Source organism: Scardinius erythrophthalmus (assembly GCF_964197995.2).
Source record: "Scardinius erythrophthalmus genome assembly, chromosome: 15".
NCBI classification, from domain to species: domain Eukaryota; kingdom Metazoa; phylum Chordata; class Actinopteri; order Cypriniformes; family Leuciscidae; genus Scardinius; species Scardinius erythrophthalmus.
Window position 1 is genome coordinate 26,551,026 of NC_138235.1, and position 20,742 is coordinate 26,571,767.

General features: G+C 38.1%; 1 protein-coding gene across 1 annotated transcript; it reads left to right on the plus strand.

Moving 5' to 3' along the window:
- Positions 1–18,002: 18,002 nt before the first annotated feature.
- Positions 18,003–20,530, plus strand: r3hdml (R3H domain containing-like; the record flags this gene model as incomplete). The annotated part of the gene is made up of 5 exons (XM_081386148.1): positions 18,003–18,272; positions 18,810–18,928; positions 19,938–20,040; positions 20,153–20,268; positions 20,389–20,530. The coding sequence occupies 5 exons, from the start codon at positions 18,003–18,005 to the stop codon at positions 20,528–20,530; spliced, it is 750 nt and encodes a 249-aa protein (XP_081242274.1).
- Positions 20,531–20,742: the final 212 nt, after the last annotated feature.

A 20,742-nucleotide genomic window follows, 5' to 3' on the forward strand; every position in this document is an offset into this window, starting at 1 on the left:
AGGGGTTGATTTAATGGCTTAAAAATGCTGATTTTATTTTTGTGTGTGGATGGAGCTTAACTTGCATCAGTTTAAAGAATATATTGTTTTGCCTTTTATTATGATAGGACAGTGAAGTATCAAAAAAGATTGACGAACCGGGACTTGAACTCGAGTCGTAATAAGCTGAAAAAAAAAATGGATGCAAGTGCAGAGTGTACTGACCACTAGGCTCTTGGGTTCACTAATTAGCTGAAATGTTATACATATTAGAACCTCATGGTGTAAGAAACATAGGGGGAACAGAATCCGACGGCAAATAATTCAGCTGTCGAAATCCGTTCCCCCACCCGAATGATGAGATATGTTGATGTATCGGCTTAAAATATGCTTATTCTATTCTGTGTGTGGATGGAGCTTAAACAGCATCAATCTGATAAATATTAGAACCTCGGTGTGTCAGAAATATGGGGGGAACAGAATCCGACGGCAAAAAAACAGCTGTCGGAATCCGTTCCCCCACTCCCATTATGAGAGGTGTTGATGTAATGGCTTAAAAATGCTGATTTTATTTTTGTGTGTGGATGGAGCTTAACTTGCATCAGTTTAAAGAATATATTGTTTTACCTTTTATAATGATAGGACAGTGAAGTAAAAAAAAAAATATTGACGAACCGGGACTTGAACTCCAGTCGTAATAAGCTGAAAGAAAATGGATACAAGTGCAGAGTGTACTGACCACTAGGCTATTGGGTTCAGTAAATAGCTGAAATGTTATACATATTAGAACCTCATGGCGTAAGAAACATAGGGGGAACAGAATCCGAAGGCAAATAGTTCAGCTGTCGAAATCCGTTCCCCCACCCGAATGATGAGAGATGTTGATGTATCGGCTTAAAATATGCTTATTCTATTCTGTGTGTGGATGGAGCTTAAACAGCAACAATTTGATAAATATTAGAGCCTCAGTTTGTCAGAAATATGGGGGGAACAGAATCCGACGGCAAAAAAACAGCTGTCGGAATCCGTTCCACCACTCCCATTATGAGAGGTGTTGATGTAATGGGTTAAAAATGCTGATTTTATTTTTGTGTGTGGATGGCGCTTAACTTGCATCAGTTTAAAGAATATATTGTTTTACCTTTTATAATGATAGGACAGTGAAGTAAAAAAAAAATATTGACGAACCGGGACTTGAACTCCAGTCGTAATAAGCTGAAAAACAATGAATGCAAGTGTAGAGTGTACTGACCACTAGGCTATTGGGTTTGGTGATTAGCTGAAATGTGATAAATATTAGAACCTCATTGTGTAAGAAACATAGGGGGAACAGAATCCGACGGCAAATAGTTCAGCTGTCGAAATCCGTTCCCCCACCCGAATGATGAGAGATGTTGATGTATCGGCTTAAAATATGCTTATTCTATTCTGTGTGTGGATGGAGCTTAAACAGCATCAATCTGATAAATATTAGAACCTCGGTGTGTCAGAAATATGGGGGGAACAGAATCCGACGGCAAAAAAACAGCTGTCGGAATCCCTTCCCCCACTCCCATTATGAGAGGTGTTGATGTAATGGCTTAAAAAATGCTGATTTTATTATTGTGTGTGGATGGAGCTTAACTTGCATCAGTTTAAAGAATATATTTTTTGCCTTTAATTATGATAGGACAGTGAAGTATCAAAAAAGATTGACGAACTGGGACTTGAACTCGGGTCGTAATAAGCTGAAAAACAATGAATGCAAGCGTAGAGTGTACTGACCACTAGGCTATTGGGTTTGGTGATTAGCTGAAATGTGATAAATATTAGAACCTCATTGTGTAAGAAACATAGGGGGAACAGAATCCGACGGAAAATAGTTCAGCTGTCGAAATCCGTTCCCCCACCAGAATGATGAGAGATGTTGATGTATCGGCTTAAAATATGCTTATTCTATTCTGTATGTGGATGGAGCTTAAACAGCAACAATTTGATAAATATTAGAACCTCAGTGTGTCAGAAATATGGGGGGAACAGAATCCGACGGCAAAAAAACAGCTGTCGGAATCCGTTCCCCCACTCCCATTATGAGAGGGGTTGATGTAATGGCTTAAAAATGCTGATTTTATTTTTGTGTGTGGATGGAGCTTAACTTGCATCAGTTTAAAGAATATATTGTTTTACCTTTTATAATGATAGGACAGTGATGTAAAAAAAAAATATTGACGAACCGGGACTTGAACTCGAGTCGTAATAAGCTGAAAGAAAATGGATGCTAGTGCAGAGTGTACTGACCACTATTGGGTTTAGTAATTAGCTGAAATGTTATACATATTAGAACCTCATGGTGTAAGAAACATAGGGGGAACAGAATCCGAAGGCAAATAGTTCAGCTGTCGAAATCCGTTCCCCCACCACAATGATGAGAGATGTTGATGTATCGGCTTAAAATATGCTTATTCTATTCTGTGTGTGGATGGAGCTTAAACAGCATCAATTTGATAAATATTAGAACCTCAGCGTGTCAGAAATATGGGGGGAACAGAATCCGACGGCAAAAAAACAGCTGTCGGAATCCGTTCCCCCACTCCCATTATGAGAGGGGTTGATGTAATGGGGGAACAGAATCCGACGGCAAATAGTTCAGCTGTCGAAATCCGTTCCCCCACCACAATGATGAGAGATGTTGATGTATCGGCTTAAAATATGCTTATTCTATTCTGTGTGTGGATGGAGCTTAAACAGCATCAATTTGATAAATATTAGAACCTCAGCGTGTCAGAAATATGGGGGGAACAGAATCCGACAGCAAAAAAACAGCTCTCGGAATCCGTTCCCCCACTCCCATTATGAGAGGGGTTGATTTAATGGCTTAAAAATGCTGATTTTATTTTTGTGTGTGGATGGAGCTTAACTTGCATCAGTTTAAAGAATATATTGTTTTGCCTTTTATTATGATAGGACAGTGAAGTATCAAAAAAGATTGACGAACCGGGACTTGAACTCGAGTCGTAATAAGCTGAAAAAAAAAATGGATGCAAGTGCAGAGTGTACTGACCACTAGGCTCTTGGGTTCACTAATTAGCTGAAATGTTATACATATTAGAACCTCATGGTGTAAGAAACATAGGGGGAACAGAATCCGACGGCAAATAATTCAGCTGTCGAAATCCGTTCCCCCACCCGAATGATGAGATATGTTGATGTATCGGCTTAAAATATGCTTATTCTATTCTGTGTGTGGATGGAGCTTAAACAGCATCAATCTGATAAATATTAGAACCTCGGTGTGTCAGAAATATGGGGGGAACAGAATCCGACGGCAAAAAAACAGCCTTCGGAATCCGTTCCCCCACTCCCATTATGAGAGGTGTTGATGTAATGGCTTAAAAATGCTGATTTTATTTTTGTGTGTGGATGGAGCTTAACTTGCATCAGTTTAAAGAATATATTGTTTTACCTTTTATAATGATAGGACAGTGAAGTAAAAAAAAAAATATTGACGAACCGGGACTTGAACTCCAGTCGTAATAAGCTGAAAGAAAATGGACACAAGTGCAGAGTGTACTGACCACTAGGCTATTGGGTTCAGTAAATAGCTGAAATGTTATACATATTAGAACCTCATGGCGTAAGAAACATAGGGGGAACAGAATCCGAAGGCAAATAGTTCAGCTGTCGAAATCCGTTCCCCCACCCGAATGATGAGAGATGTTGATGTATCGGCTTAAAATATGCTTATTCTATTCTGTGTGTGGATGGAGCTTAAACAGCAACAATTTGATAAATATTAGAGCCTCAGTTTGTCAGAAATATGGGGGGAACAGAATCCGACGGCAAAAAAACAGCTGTCGGAATCCGTTCCACCACTCCCATTATGAGAGGTGTTGATGTAATGGGTTAAAAATGCTGATTTTATTTTTGTGTGTGGATGGCGCTTAACTTGCATCAGTTTAAAGAATATATTGTTTTACCTTTTATTATGATAGGACAGTGAAGTAAAAAAAAAATATTGACGAACCGGGACTTGAACTCGAGTCGTAATAAGCTGAAAGAAAATGGATGCTAGTGCAGAGTGTACTGACCACTAGGCTACTGGGTTTAGTAATAAGCTGAAATGTTATACATTTTAGAACCTCATGGTGTAAGAAACATAGGGGGAACAGAATCCGACGGCAAATAGTTCAGCTGTCGAAATCCGTTCCCCCACCCGAATGATGAGAGATGTTGATGTATCGGCTTAAAATATGCTTATTCTATTCTGTGTGTGGATGGAGCTTAAACAGCATCAATTTGATAAATATTAGAACTTCAGTGTGTCAGAAATATGGGGGAAGCAGAATCCGACGGCAAAAAAACACCTGTCGGAATCCGTTCCCCCACTCCCATTATGAGAGGTGTTGATGTAATGGCTTAAAAAATGCTGATTTTATTTTTGTGTGTGGATGGAGCTTAACTTGCATCAGTTTAAAGAATATATTGTTTTGCCTTTTATTATGATAGAACAGTGAAGTATCAAAAAAGATTGACGAACCGGGACTTGAACTCGAGTCGTAATAAGCTGAAAAAAAAATGGATGCAAGTGCAGAGTGTATTGACCACTAGGCTCTTGGGTTCACTAATTAGCTGAAATTTTATACATATTAGAACCTCATGGTGTAAGAAACATAGGGGGAACAGAATCCGATGGCAAATAGTTCAGCTGTCGAAATCTGTTCCCCCACCAGAATGATGAGAGATGTTGATGTATCGGCTTAAAATATGCTTATTCTATTCTGTGTGTGGATGGAGCTTAAACAGCATCAATCTGATAAATATTAGAACCTCGGTGTGTCAGAAATATGGGGGGAACAGAATCCGACGGCAAAAAAACAGCTGTCGGAATCCGTTCCCCCACTCCCATTATGAGAGGTGTTGATGTAATGGCTTAAAAATGCTGATTTTATTTTTGTGTGTGGATGGAGCTTAACTTGCATCAGTTTAAAGAATATATTGTTTTGCCTTTTATTATGATAGGACAGTGAAGTATCAAAAAAGATTGACGAACCGGGACTTGAACTCGAGTCGTAATAAGCTGAAAAAAAAAATGGATGCAAGTGCAGAGTGTATTGACCACTAGGCTCTTGGGTTCACTAATTAGCTGAAATTTTATACATATTAGAACCTCATGGTGTAAGAAACATAGGGGGAACAGAATCCGACGGCAAATAGTTCAGCTGTCGAAATCCGTTCCCCCACCCGAATGATGAGAGATGTTGATGTATCAGCTTAAAATATGCTTATTCTATTCTGTGTGTGGATGGAGCTTAAACAGCATCAATCTGATAAATATTAGAACCTCGGTGTGTCAGAAATGAACTCGAGTCGTAATAAGCTGAAAAAAAAAATGGATGCAAGTGCAGAGTGTATTGACAGAAATATGGGGGGAAATATGGGGGGAACAGAATCCGACGGCAAAAAAACAGCTGTCGGAATCCGTTCCCCCACTCCCATTATGAGAGGTGTTGATGTAATGGCTTAAAAATGCTGATTTTATTTTTGTGTGTGGATGGAGCTTAACTTGCATCAGTTTAAAGAATATATTGTTTTACCTTTTATTATGATAGGACAGTGAAGTAAAATAAAAAATATTGACGAACCGGGATTTGAACTCGAGTCGTAATAAGCTGAAAGAAAATGGATACAAGTGCAGAGTGTACTGACCACCAGGCTACTGGGTTTAGTAATAAGCTGAAATGTTATACATATTAGAACCTCATGGTGTAAGAAACATAGGGGGAACAGAATCCGACGGCAAATAGTTCAGCTGTCGAAATCCGTTCCCCCACCCGAATGATGAGAGATGTTGATGTATCAGCTTAAAATATGCTTATTCTATTCTGTGTGTGGATGGAGCTTAAACAGCAACAATTTGATAAATATTAGAACCTCAGTGTGTCAGAAATATGGGGGGAACAGAATCCGACGGCAAAAAAACACCTGTCGGAATCCGTTCCCCCACTCCCATTATGAGAGGTGTTGATGTAATGGCTTAAAAATGCTGATTTTATTTTTGTGTGTGGATGGAGCTTAACTTGCATCAGTTTAAAGAATATATTTTTTTGCCTTTTATTATGATAGGACAGTGAAGTATCAAAAAAGATTGACGAACTGGGACTTGAACTCGGGTCGTAATAAGCTGAAAAACAATGAATGCAAGCGTAGAGTGTACTGACCACTAGGCTATTGGGTTTAGTAATTAGCTGAAATGTTATACATATTAGAACCTCATGGTGTAAGAAACATAGGGGGAACAGAATCCGACGGCAAATAGTTCAGCTGTCGAAATCCGTTTCCCCACCACAATGATGAGAGATGTTGATGTATCCGCTTAAAATATGCTTATTCTATTCTGTGTGTGGATGGAGCTTAAACAGCGTCAATTTGATAAATATTAGAACCTCAGTGTGTCAGAAATATGGGGGGAACAGAATCCGACGGCAAAAAAACAGCTGTCGGAATCCGTTCCCCCACTCCCATTATGAGAGGGGTTGATGTAATGGGGGAACAGAATCCGACGGCAAATAGTTCAGCTGTCGAAATCCGTTCCCCCACCACAATGATGAGAGATGTTGATGTATCGGCTTAAAATATGCTTATTCTATTCTGTGTGTGGATGGAGCTTAATAAAAGGTAAAACAATATATTCTTTAAACTGATGCAAGTTAAGTTCCATCCACACACAAAAATAAAATCAGCATTTTTAAGCCATTACATCAACACCTCTCATAATGGGAGTGGGGGAACGGATTCCGACAGCTGTTTTTTTGCCGTCGGATTCTGTTCCCCCCATATTTCTGACACACTGAGGTTCTTATATTTATCAAATTGATGCTGTTTAAGCTCCATCCACACACAGAATAGAATAAGCATATTTTAAGCCGATACATCAACATCTCTCATCATTGTGGTGGGGAACGGATTCCGACAGCTGTTTTTTTGCCGTCGGATTCTGTTCCCCCCATATTTCTGACACACTGAGGTTCTTATATTTATCAAATTGATGCTGTTTAAGCTCCATCCACACACAGAATAGAATAAGCATATTTTAAGCCGATACATCAACATCTCTCATCATTGTGGTGGGGAACGGATTTCGACAGCTGAACTATTTGCCGTCGGATTCTGTTCCCCCTATGTTTCTTACACCATGAGGTTCTAATATTTATCATATTTCAGCTAATTACCAAACCCAGTAGCCTAGTGTTCAGTACACTCTGCACTTTTATTCATTGTTTTTCAGCTTATTACGACCCGAGTTCAAGTCCCGGTTCGTCAATCTTTTTTGATACTTCACTGTCCTATCATAATAAAAGGCAAACAAATATATTCTTTAAACTGATGCAAGTTAAGCTCCATCCACACACAAAAATAAAATCAGCATTTTTTAAGCCATTACATCAACACCTCTCATAATGGGAGTGGGGGAATTGATGCTGTTTAAGCTCCATCCACACACAGAATAGAATAAGCTTATTTTAAGCCGATATATCAACATCTCTCATCACTGGGGAGGGGGAACGGATTTCGACAGCTGAACTATTTGCCATCGGATTCTGTTCCCCCTATGTTTCTTACACAATGAGGTTCTAATATTTATCACATTTCAGCTGTTTGCAAAACCCAATAGCCTAATGCTCAGTATGCTCTGCACTAGCATTCATGTTTTTCAGCTTATTACGACCCGAGTTCAAGTCCCGGTTCATCAATCTTTCTTGATACTTCACTGTCCTATCATAATTAAAGGTAAAAAAATATATTCTTTAAACTGATGCAAGTTAACCTCCATCCACACACAAAAATAAAATCAGCATTTTTAAGCCATTACATCAACACCTCTCATAATGGGAGTGGGGGAACGGATTCCGACAGCTGTTTTTTTGCCGTCGGATTCTGTTCCCCCCATGGTTCTTAGCAGCGAGGTTCAAATATTCATCAAACTGTTGTTGCATAATTGTCCATGGTAGCCACGTGGTCACTGTACTGACATTTTGCACTTTTGGGCTTTGGACGACCCGAGTTTAAGTCCCTACTTGTAAATTTTTCTTGATCCCATGCTGTCCTATCATAATAAAAGGCAATAACTCCCCAAATTATTCTTTAAACTGATGGAAGTTAAGCTCCATCCACACACAAAAATAAAATCAGCATTTTTTAAGCCATTACATCAACACCTCTCATAATGGAAGTGGGGGAACGGATTCCGACAGCTGTTTTTTTGCCGTCAGATTCTTTTCCCCCTATGTTTCTTACACAATGAGGTTCTAATATTTATCACATTTCAGCTAATTGCCAAGCCCAATAGCCTAGTGGTCAGTACACTCTACACTTGTGTTCATTTTTTTTTTCAGCTTATTACGACCCGAGTTCAAGTCCCGGTTCGTCAATCTTTTTTGATACTTCACTGTCCTATCATAATAAAAGGCAAACAAATATATTATTTAAACTGATGCAAATTAAGCTCCATCCACACACAAAAATAAAATCAGCATTTTCAAGCCATTACATCAACACCTCTCATAATTGGAGTGGGGGAACGGATTCCGACAGGTATTTTTTTGCCGTCGGATTCTGTTCCCCCGATATTTCTGACACACTGAGGTTCTAATATTTATCATCCATCCACACACAGAATAGAATAAGCATATTTTAAGCCGATACATCAACATCTTTATCATTCGGGTGGGGGAACGGATTTCGACAGCTGAACTATTTGCCGTTGGATTCTGTTCCCCCTATGTTTCTTACACAATGAGGTTCTAATATTTATCACATTTCAGCTAATCACCAAACCCAATAGCCTAGTGGTCTGTACACTCTACACTTGCATTTGTTGTTTATCAGCTTATTACGACTCGAGTTCAAGTCCCGGTCGTCAATCTTTTTTTTACTTCACTTTCCTATCATAATTAAAGGCAAAAAAATATATTCTTTAAACTGATGCAAGTTAAGCTCCATCCACACACAAAAATAAAATCAGCATTTTTAAGCCATTACATCAACACCTCTCATAATGGGAGTGGGGGAACGGATTCCGACAGCTGTTTTTTTGCCGTCGGATTCTGTTCCCGCCATATTTCTGACACACTGAGGTTCTAATATTTATCAAATTGTTGCTGTTTAAGCTCCATCCACACACAGAATAGAATAAGCATATTTTAAGCCGATACATCAACATCTCTCATCACTCGGGTGGGGGAACGGATTTCGACAGCTGAACTATTTGCCGTTGGATTCTGTTCCCCCTATGTTTCTTACACAATGAGGTTCTAATATGTATAACATTTCAGCGAATTACTAAACCCAGTAGCCTAGTGGTCTGTACACGCTGCACTTGCATCTATTTTTTTCAGCTTATTATGACTCGAGTTCAAGTCCCGGTTCATCAATATTTTTTTTTTTACTTCACTGTCCTATCATAATAAAAGGTAAAACAATATATTCTTTAAACTGATGCAAGTTAAGTTCCATCCACACACAAAAATAAAATCAGCATTTTTAAGCCATTACATCAACACCTCTCATAATGGGAGTGGGGGAACGGATTCCGACAGGTGTTTTTTTGCCGTCGGATTCTATTCCCCCCATATTTCTGACACACTGAGGTTCTAATATTTTTCAAATTGTTGCTGTTTAAGCTCCATCCACACACAGAATAGAATAAGCATATTTTAAGCCGATACATCAACATCTCTCATCATTGTGGTGGGGGAACGGATTTCGACAGCTGAACTATTTGCCTTCGGATTCTGTTCCCCCTATGTTTCTTACACCATGAGGTTCTAATATGTATAACATTTCAGCTAATTACTAAACCCAATAGCCTATTGGTCAGTACACTCTGCACTAGCATACATTTTCTTTCAGCTTATTACGACTCGAGTTCAAGTCCCGGTTCGTCAATATTTTTTTTTTACTTCACTGCCCTATCATAATAAAAGGCAAAAAAATATATTCTTTAAACTGATGCAAGTTAAGCTCCATCCACACACAAAAATAAAATCAGCATTTTTAAGCCATTACATCAACACCTCTCATAATGGGAGTGGGGGAACGGATTCCGTCAGCTGTTTTTTTGCCGTCGGATTCTGTTCCCCCCATATTTCTGACACACTGAGGTTCTAATATTTATCAAATTGAGGCTGTTTAAGCTCCATCCACACACAGAATAGAATAAGCATATTTTAAGCCGATACATCAACATCTCTCATCATTGTGGTGGGGAAACGGATTTCGACAGCTGAACTATTTGCCGTCGGATTCTGCTCCCCCTATGTTTCTTACACAATGAGGCTCTAATATTTATCACTTTTCAGCTTGTTACCAAACCCAATAGCCTAATGGTCAGCACGCTCTGCACTTGCATCTGTTTTTTTTCAGCTTATTACGACTCGAGTTCAAGTCCCGGTTCGTCAATATTTTTTTTTTTACTTCACTGTCCTATCATAATAAAAGGTAAAACAATATATTCTTTAAACTGATGCAAGTTAAGTTCCATCCACACACAAAAATAAAATCAGCATTTTTAAGCCATTACATCAACACCTCTCATAATGGGAGTGGGGGAAGGGATTCCGACAGCTGTTGGTTTTCCATCGGATTCTGTTCCCCCCATATTTCTGACACACCGAGGTTCTAATATTTATCAAATTGATGCTGTTTAAGCTCCATCCACACACAGAATAGAATAAGCATATTTTAAGCCATTACATCAACATCTCTCATCATTCGGGTGGGGGAACGGATTTCGAACAGCTGAACTATTTGCCGTCGGATTCTGTTCCCTCTATGTTTCTTACACAATGAGGTTCTAATATCTATATATTTCACCTAGTTACCAAAACCAATAGCCTAGTGGTCAGTACACTCTTCACTTCCATTCATTGTTTTTCAGCTTATTACGACCCGAGTTCATGTCCCGGTTCGTCAATCTTTTTTGATACTTCACTGTCCTATCATAATAAAAGGCAAAAAAATATATTCTTTAAACTGAAGCAAGTTAAGTTCCATCCACACACAAAAATAAAATCAGCATTTTTAAGCCATTACATCAACACCTCTCATAATGGGAGTGGGGGAACGGATTCCGACAGCTGTTGGTTTGCCGTTGGATTCTGTTCCCCCCATATTTCTGACACACCGAGGTTCTAATATTTATCAAATTGATGCTGTTTAAGCTCCATCCACACACAGAATAGAATAAGCATATTTTAAGCCGATACATCAACATCTCTCATCATTGTGGTGGGGGAACGGATTTCGACAGCTGAACTATTTGCCGTCGGATTCTGTTCCCCCTATGTTTCTTACACAATGAGGTTCTAATATTTATCATATTTCAGCTAATTACCAAATCCAATAGCCTAGTGGTCAGTACACTCTGCACTTTTATTCATTGTTTTTCAGCTTATTATGACCCCAGTTCAAGTCCCGGTTCATCAATCTTTCTTGATACTTCACTGTCCTATCATAAAAAAGGCAAAAAAATATGTTCTTTAAACTGATGCAAGTTAAGCTCCCTCCACACACAAAAATAAAATCAGCATTTTTTAAGCCATTACATCAACACCTCTCATAATGGGAGTGGGGGAACGGATTCCGACAGGTGTTTTTTGCCGTCAGATTCTGTTCCCCCCATATTTCTGACACACTGAGGTTCTAATATTTATCAAATTGATGCTGTTTAAGCTCCATCCACACACAGAATAGAATAAGCATATTTTAAGCCGATACATCAACATCTCTCATCACTGGGGTGGGGGAATGGATTTCGACAGCTGAACTATTTGCCATCGGATTCTGTTCCCCCTATGTTTCTTACACAATGAGTTTCTAATATTTATCACATTTCAGCTATTTGCAAAACCCAATATCCTAGTGCTCAGTATGCTCTGCACTAGCATTCATGTTTTTCAGCTTATTACGACCCGAGTTCAAGTCCCGGTTCATCAATCTTTCTTGATACTTCACTGTCCTATCATAATTAAAGGCAAAAAAAATATATTCTTTAAACTGATGCAAGTTAAGCTCCATCCACACACAAAAATAAAATCAGCATTTTTTAAGCCATTACATCAACACCTCTCATAATGGGAGTGGGGGAACGGATTCCGACAGCTGTTTTTTTGCCGTCGGATTCTGTTCCCCCCATGGTTCTTAGCAGTGAGGTTCAAATATTCATCAAACTGTTGTTGAATAATTGTCCATGGTAGCCACGTGGTCACTGTACTGACATTTTGCACTTTTGGGCTTTGGACGACCCAAGTTTAAGTCCCTACTTGTAAATTTTTCTTGATCCCATGCTGTCCTATCAAAATAAAAGGCAATAACTCCCCAAATTATTCTTTAAACTGATGCAAGTTAAGTTCCATCCACACACAAAAATAAAATCAGCATTTTTTAAGCCACTACATCAACACCTCTCATAATGGGAGTGGGGGAAAGGATTCCGACAGCTGGTTTGTTTGCCGTCGGATTCTGTTCCCCCCATGGTTCTTAGCAGTGAGGTTCAAATATATTCATCAAACTGTTGTTGAATAGCGAAGTGGTCAGTGTACTGACATTTAGCATTTTTGGGTTTTGGACAACCGAGTTAAAGTCCCGACTCGTGGATTTTTTCTTGATCCCAGACTGTCCTATCATAATAAAAGGCAAAAACTTTCAAAAATGATTCTTTAACCTGTTAAGCTTCTGGAACAATTTTGAGGATTTCTGCCTGGATTTGCCTACCCAAATTGAAAAGCCTCCAATTTCCACAAATTTTTTTTTTTCAAAATAGACAATTTTGGTGTCATTTTACAGGAAACCCTTTGCAGTTTCATAAAACAGTGCTAAAAGTGATAAACATTTAAGTATATGTTGTCTGAGCTGTAATAAACCCCCCAAAAAAGAGGCGCTCTTTGATTTTTTTATTTTAAATTCATTTTTGAAAGTGTATAACTCAGGCGCTGTGGGCACTAGCACCATGCAGACAGTTATGGCTTGGTTTCCTCTAGATGCCAGCAAACACTGGAAAAAATACGAACTGGAATTTGTTCTGTATAATAAAAAATGAAAAAAGATGTTCATATTAATCTGAAGGGAGGAATATTACCTTTTTTTGTGTAATTTCCACCTACCCAAATCTAAACTCATACCCATATCCAGTGGTATGCAATTATTCCAGTGTAATTTTACAGAAAACCCTTTGAAATTATATAAAACACTGCTGAATGTGATAAAGTATATGTTGTCTGTGCTATAATAAAAAAAAATAAGCGCTTTATGATTTTGATCATTTTATTCTTTCAGAAGATACAAGACTTATAATTTTACAAATTATATGCAGGGTTCTCAAGTCTCACGCATTGGCCGTGAGACACACGCAATTCAACCAGTTCACACGCTCACACGCCACACCGTGTATTTCTCACGCTGAAAAGGCAATGCCAACCAAGTTGTCCTACAAGCTTTATATAACGTTGTATACGAGGCGCGGGCACACAAAGTGAAGTTTCCTGCCGCCAGCACGTATCTCGGCCAGATTGCGTTCGTTAATAGGCAGCATAGATGCGCGAACACACGGAAGTTGATGGAACATTCTCGGCCACCGTACGTTCGTTACTAGGTAACCAACAACATCGCGCGAACACATGTCGTGATAATGGAGAAGGTAAGTTGGAAGAAAGCTCGTCTAACAGTGCTAGAACATTTAATATATAGCCCATCGTATACATTATTATTGATGCAGTCAAAACTCTACAACTACTTTGCAACCAGGCCAGAAGCTTTGGCTCAGTTTGGCTAGCTTACGTTATCTGAAACTAAGGGAAATGTTAGTGGGTATGGGAAGGAATGAAGATGTATTTCTTCATTTTATTTTAAATAAATTTAAATGTATTTATTTTATTTTAAATTATATTATATATTATAGCCTACTGTATTAATAGTATTTCTAGTTACATTAAGGCTACATACGTATTAAAGCAGAGTGCTCTGGGTAATATTTTATATCCTGTCAAAACATAACGTTGCCATTGCATTCATTGATTGCCATTGCATTTGTATTTTTCAAACACTTGCAACACAAAACACATTTCATAAGCTGGAGTGTGTACTCTTGTGTACACACACACACACACACACACACACACAAACACACACACATACCTTAATAATACTCTGTCATTTGTTCTCAATGTCCCACCACACAATAAATCATTATACCATTTCGACTAGACACATTCAAAATGCAAAAATATTTGTTTTTCCAAACTGTTTGGAGCAATTTGTTATATTTTTGTAATTTTTGTAACTTAATTGTAATTTTGAAATAACACTAAAGCGTATATTTGATGTGATTAATTGCTCTGTCATTTATCAGATTTACCAATTGTTATAATTTCAATTTGTGCTGGTTAATTATGAACAATGGGTAAAATTGGGGGGCGGGGACAGGTGGGGGCGGGGACAGGTGGGGGCGGGGCTCCATTAGGGCTCCTCCCCCAACCGCATGTGATCTCACTCCAAGATTTTGATCAAACTTGAGAACCCTGTTATATGCTTCAAATCTGTGTGATCTATAGAGCACATTTGTGAGTCTGCTCAAGCTGTCGCATTCGTATTTTCACATGCAATACAGTACATAACACAAACCACACACGTCACTCTGTAGGCATCTTACAACAGTTCCCACACGAGCGATTTTATAGATTATCGTGACAGAATATGCTAAAGACTTGAACATAGTTAACTCCACATCACCAACATAAATCCATCAACTAACCATTCAGAAATGTCCTGTTGCATTCTACGTTGTCACTTCTTCTTGAGTCTCTCCATCATTGTCCGACTCCAGTTTAAACATAAAAGGCAGAACAGTTTTTGACATTTTAGTGCTTGTCTGTGTGAGGTAATCGGAGCTGCTAACACCCACTGATCTACATAGAATGACATAGATCAGTGCTAACAACACACACTCTTGAAGCTGTGCAGGACCAGCAGCTCATTTACATTTAAAGGGACACACACGAAACAATGCGTTTTTACTGACCCTCAAAAAGAGACAATATTAACATGCTGTAAAAAATTATCTGTTGGGTATTTTGAGCTAAAACTTCACATACACTCTGGGGACAACATAGACTTATTTTACATATTGTAAAAAGGGGCATTATACCACCCCTTTAAGCAGATATGAAGCATGAATGAGGTGCGGTCAAGGTAACATTATGCGAATGAATTAAGCTTAATGTGAGCTATAGCCACTGCTTGTACTGTACATGCACTGAGTGATTCATTTTATATTTCTGCTCAAAATTCATCACCTCCTTTGATGTGTGATGACAACACTATTAAGTATGTGAGAGAATTGACAGAGACATGTCTGTGGCTATTTTTAAACGTTACACTCTACAAGGGCTCATTGTAGCTTAGCATTATGTTTACATCATATTAGCACATAAAGCTGTCAAACATTTGACCCGGGGAAGAACGTTTACATATGCGTCTCGTCAATGGAATGACTAAACTTGTGCATTTTGTCTACAAAGTCAAAACCATAAGGTTGCAACATTGTGAATGTTAAGTAGTGACATCATATGTTTGTCTAGAGAACAAGTTACGTTCTCTTGCCTATATAGTAAGCCAACAGAAAGTCTTCCAAATAGGCCTCAAGTTGAACCTTGACCCTGCCGACCTTGACAGTTTGAGGATGACTGCTAACTTTAAAAGTTTCCTTTGAGGTCTCTAAGCCTTACATGCTGAATAAAAAGGCTTTATTTCTTCATTATATTTAGATTTTCACTATATTTTGCTTATAATGATGTACTAAATTGAATTCAATACTTACGTTAGCTGTTAGCCCCAAAAAAACAATCTAGAAGTCTTGTTATTTAAAAGTGTTAATATCTTTTACTTTTGACTTTATTAAAAGAATGAAAAGTCCCAAAAAGCAGATACTGTAAGTGCAAATGATAGGCGCAGTGGACACATACTGTAATTAAACAACAATCTATAGTATCCATATTATTCATATTGCATATTTTCTGCTCAGTATGAGGTGAATATACTGCATTGGCTAATTGCCACATAGTATTATTAAGTCAGAATCTACTCAATGTTCTAGGTGATCCTGTTCAGTAGTTGCAACAGTCAAAGTTGTGCAGTGTATATTGGCACTGGCCAGAGACTAGAGATATTACACATGGCATGTCCTTCCTGAATAGACGGCTGGAACAATGTGCTGACTTGGCTATGACTTTAAAAGTTGGACTTTAATTCATAGAACAACTCCCTCCCTTTTATAAAATCCTTGCCAATGCGCTTATTCAAATTATTTTATTGAAACTTTTTGCCAGGAAGGCTGAGTGCAGCTCCAAACAAAGCTCACAAAAAACACACATGTCCGATATAAGCGAGGAACAGAAACGGATGATTTAAAGGAACAAGAGCCAAATGTAGCCAAGCATTGTAAAAACCCATTTGTCTTTGAATATTACTGTGCATGCGCTGTATGCTATTTTGTAGTTACTATATAGCATAGTATTTGCAAATCAATGGATGCTATACTGGTAAGACAGGATGTGAAATCAGAAGTGAAAGTTGCCCAGAAAGCTGTAAAAAAATCACAAAGGTAATGGAAAGAAGAGTTATGACTGTTGAAAAGTCATCAATCTTAAAATCCTGTTGGAGAGCATGGCTGTTTGGAGATTCCACTGAGTGTGTGCTGAAAAAGCAAAGACTTCCATTAAATTGTATCCTGAACTTTGGGAACATCCCTGTGGGGGAAGAAAAAGAGACAAGGGCTTTTCTTTTACGTCAGATGGCCTTAGAGAGTTGGCCCAGTTAAAGTTCGCTGCCACACATGTCAAAGACGTTGTTTGCAAAGGCCAGAGTTGAAGTGGAGATCTTTTCAGCTGCTCTTCTCCAGGCTGTGCTAAAGTGCTGGAATCACTCCTGAAGGCATGTGCTGCTGTGAAGACCACTGAGGACCCCCGCTCTCTTCACACTGCAGGACTACATAAGTATATGCCACACTTTTCTCTTAAATAGCCATTATGTGTTCACTTTTTTTTTATTAGATTAAAAAAAATCAACAAAAACAAATCAAAGGAGTTTATTGAAAGATCTTTGTTGTTGATGTATTTCCTTTTCCATCAGTTGAGATGGTCATATATATAATACCTTCAAAGACTAGTAAGGACATTTGGGTGTAATGTTTGTCAGTTTGGTTAAACCCTTTTGCAATGTAACCCTATGATTTGCTTCGTGTCAAACCATGCCACTTTGATAAGAAAATTTACATATTAGGGCTGTCAAATCTAACATACAAGTTTGTATATATGTATGTGTGTGTATATATATATATATATATATATATATATATATATATATATATGCATGTGTGTGTGTACATAAATTATATAAATACAAACTTTTATGTTAGATTCGATAATCGTGATTAATCATTTTGACAGCACTAGATATGTATTAATTTGACCATGTAAAACCACATAACAGGTTTAAACCATATAATATATATATATTATAACTTATTTTATAGTTATACATTATATAATGTGTATTAAAAACGTTATTTTAAAACTTTTTAGCAAGATATAAAAATCTGTCTATATAGCCTAACTAACAAAGCAAATTGTAGGGTTAAATTATATAACTACCTATATATATATGTGTGTGTGTGTGTGTGTGTGTGTGTGTGCGTGTGCGTGTGTGTGGCAATTTTTGGGTGGACTATAAATTGCACATACCGGGTTATCTGATAATTATATCACTATGTTTACATGTTTGTCTGTTGGCCTACTATGGTTAAAATGCTCTGGCTAATATCTAACTAACAGAAAGTTCAGTATTAAACGATAGGCTACTTGCACTTGAATAGGGACTGTAGCGTTCCAGAGCTTAAGTGTTATTTTTCTGACTAAGACAGTGAGAAATTGTTGACATTGTATTCTCTTTCCACAAATAAAGCACCTGTAGCCAACCAGACAGAAGGCAGCGCGATGAATTTGGCCTGCGTTCAGCTGTTCTTTGCTGGCGCCTTGTGGACACTGCCGTGCACGACAGCAGCAGTGGCGGTGAACGGCACAACAGAGCTGCTTCATCTCAATGAGGTTTATATGGAGGATGTACTGAGGAACAGCAGCGACACCAGCGCAGCTCGAGCGCGGCGGAAACGCTTCATCTCCAGCAAAGATATGACGGCATTACTGGACTATCACAACCGCGTGCGCTCACAGGTCTTCCCACCCGCAGCAAATATGGAATATATGGTAGGGCATTTTTATGTACTGTTTTTTAATTTATTTTCAATTAATATTTTTTTTTACATTATTATTGTTTTAGGATTAACAAACACACAACATAAATTATTATTATTATTATTATTATTATTTTTCTGAATGCAACATTTCAAGGCACCCTGGACGCTCTTTTTCATGCAAGGTATATGGTGACAGAAAGTCCAAAAAGGACTCAAACTCATGCATAAAATGCATCATAAAAGAGATCAAATTTTTATTAGGCTACATATTTAAAAAATCTTCAAGTCAAGTGAGCTTGTTAACGGCTACCGAATCATTCAGTCATTGAGTTAAGTCTGAATAATTCAGATCTGCATCAGATTCAGATCAGCGAATTAATTTAAATGAATTGCTCCAGAAGTCTTCTGAAAGAATATAGTCGTGTGGACAGTGTTTATGATCATTTTGCTTGACATCCTCGGTTCATATTTAATGTCATTGCATGGTCTTTTTGGGTGACCTATTCTTTTAATTATTTGTTTATCGACCCCCTCTCTTCTTGGAAAGGTGTGGGACGAGAGACTGGCTAAATCTGCAGAGTCCTGGGCCTCTCAGTGCATATGGGACCATGGACCTCCTCATGTTTTGCGGTCCACTGGACAGAATCTGTCCATTATCTCTGGAAGGTACAGACCCTCTAATGTATCTGAGTCACCCTGGGTTGATGTAGGTTCTTTATCTATTTATTGTAAATCTATGGTGAAAAACTTGGGGGTCATTTTTGATAACTCCCTCAAATTTGACAAACAAGTAAACGCTGTTGTGCGATCCGGCTTCTTTCAATTAAGAACATTGACAAAAGTCAAGTCATTTTTGTCATTTTCGGATTTAGAGAGAGTAATGCACGCTTTTGTGACCTCACGTTTAGATTACTGTAATGCCTTGTATGCAGGAATTAATCAGTCGACTCTGAGACGTTTGCAAATTGTTCAAAATGCCGCAGCTAGATTGCTGACAGGATCTCGGAAGCGGAGCCATATCACTCCGATTTTGTTTTCTTTACATTGGTTGCCTATCCGTTATAGGATTGATTTTAAGATTTTGTTGTTTGTTTTTAAATCTCTAAATGGTCTGGCACCACCTTACCTCTCAGATCTATTACAGATATACTCTCCCTCAAGATCACTTAGGTCTTCTGACCAGAAATTGCTAATTGTCCCAAGGTCAAGACGCAAACTTTGGGGTGATCGTTCCTTTTCAGTGTTGGCTCCGAAACTCTGGAATAGTTTGCCTTTGCATATTAGAACTGCCTCCACAGTGGTATCTTTTAAATCTTTTTTAAAAACTCATCTTTTTTCTCTGGCTTTCCTGTCTAAACCAAATAGCTGAGTTAGTTGATTGTTTGTTTTATGAGAGTAGTTAGTTATTTGCATAATATTGTATAATTGTTTTGTACATTTGCTTTTTGCATGTTTTTACAAATTGTACAGCACATTGGTCAACTACCCGTTGTTTTTAATTGTGCTTTATAAATAAATTACCTTACCTTACCTTACCTTACCTTACAAAAACATACCAAGAATGGGTACACTAATGGTATCGACATGAATTAATATCTGAAAACCATCAATTCTGGATTATATTTACACTGTCTACATTCTGAGTATGATTGTTATTATTTCTTTCATTTTGCAGATATAAATCGATCGTTGATCTGGTAAGATCCTGGTATGGAGAGAGACACACTTTCTCCTTTCCCAATGGGTGCAGTGGCTCTGTCTGCACACACTACACCCAGGTGGGTCTCCAAAATGATATATATAGGCCTATATGTGATTTATTCCTTTGATGGCATTTCAGCATCATTAGTCCAGTCTTCAGTGTCACATGATCCATACTTTTTGTTTCAGATGGTGTGGGCCAACAGCAATAAGATTGGATGTGCTGTCAGAAGGTGTTCAAATATATATGTTTTCGGGAGTATGTGGAAACAGGCCACCTTACTGGTTTGCAACTATTCTATCAAGTAAGAATCATTTTCTACTGTATCAGTACAGTCATTTTAAATAATGGTTAATGAAGATTTTTGCAAGAAAAAGAAAAGGGAAAGTAATCGAACTTGCACATGTTGCTTCTTCTGTTCTAGGGGGAACTGGGTAGGAGAGGCTCCATATAAGACTGGAAAACCATGCTCTGCGTGTCCCTCAAGCTATGGAGGATCATGCCATAAAAACCAGTGTGACTTTAGATCAAAATCCACAAGAAATACGAGTGGTTTCAGAGGCTAAGCAGGAAAAAAATCTCAAAAACGTATTTTATTTTATTAAAAATGTAACCACTAAAATTTTTACAATGCAAATTATGCAACACATTCTCATACCTAAGGCGTCACTTTTTGTCACTTTCAACCATGCTTCAATATCTGACGCTCAAAGCACCCTTTAGCGTCCATATGTGACGCTTCGGTTATGGGTAGGTTTAGGCGTCATGTAACTGACGC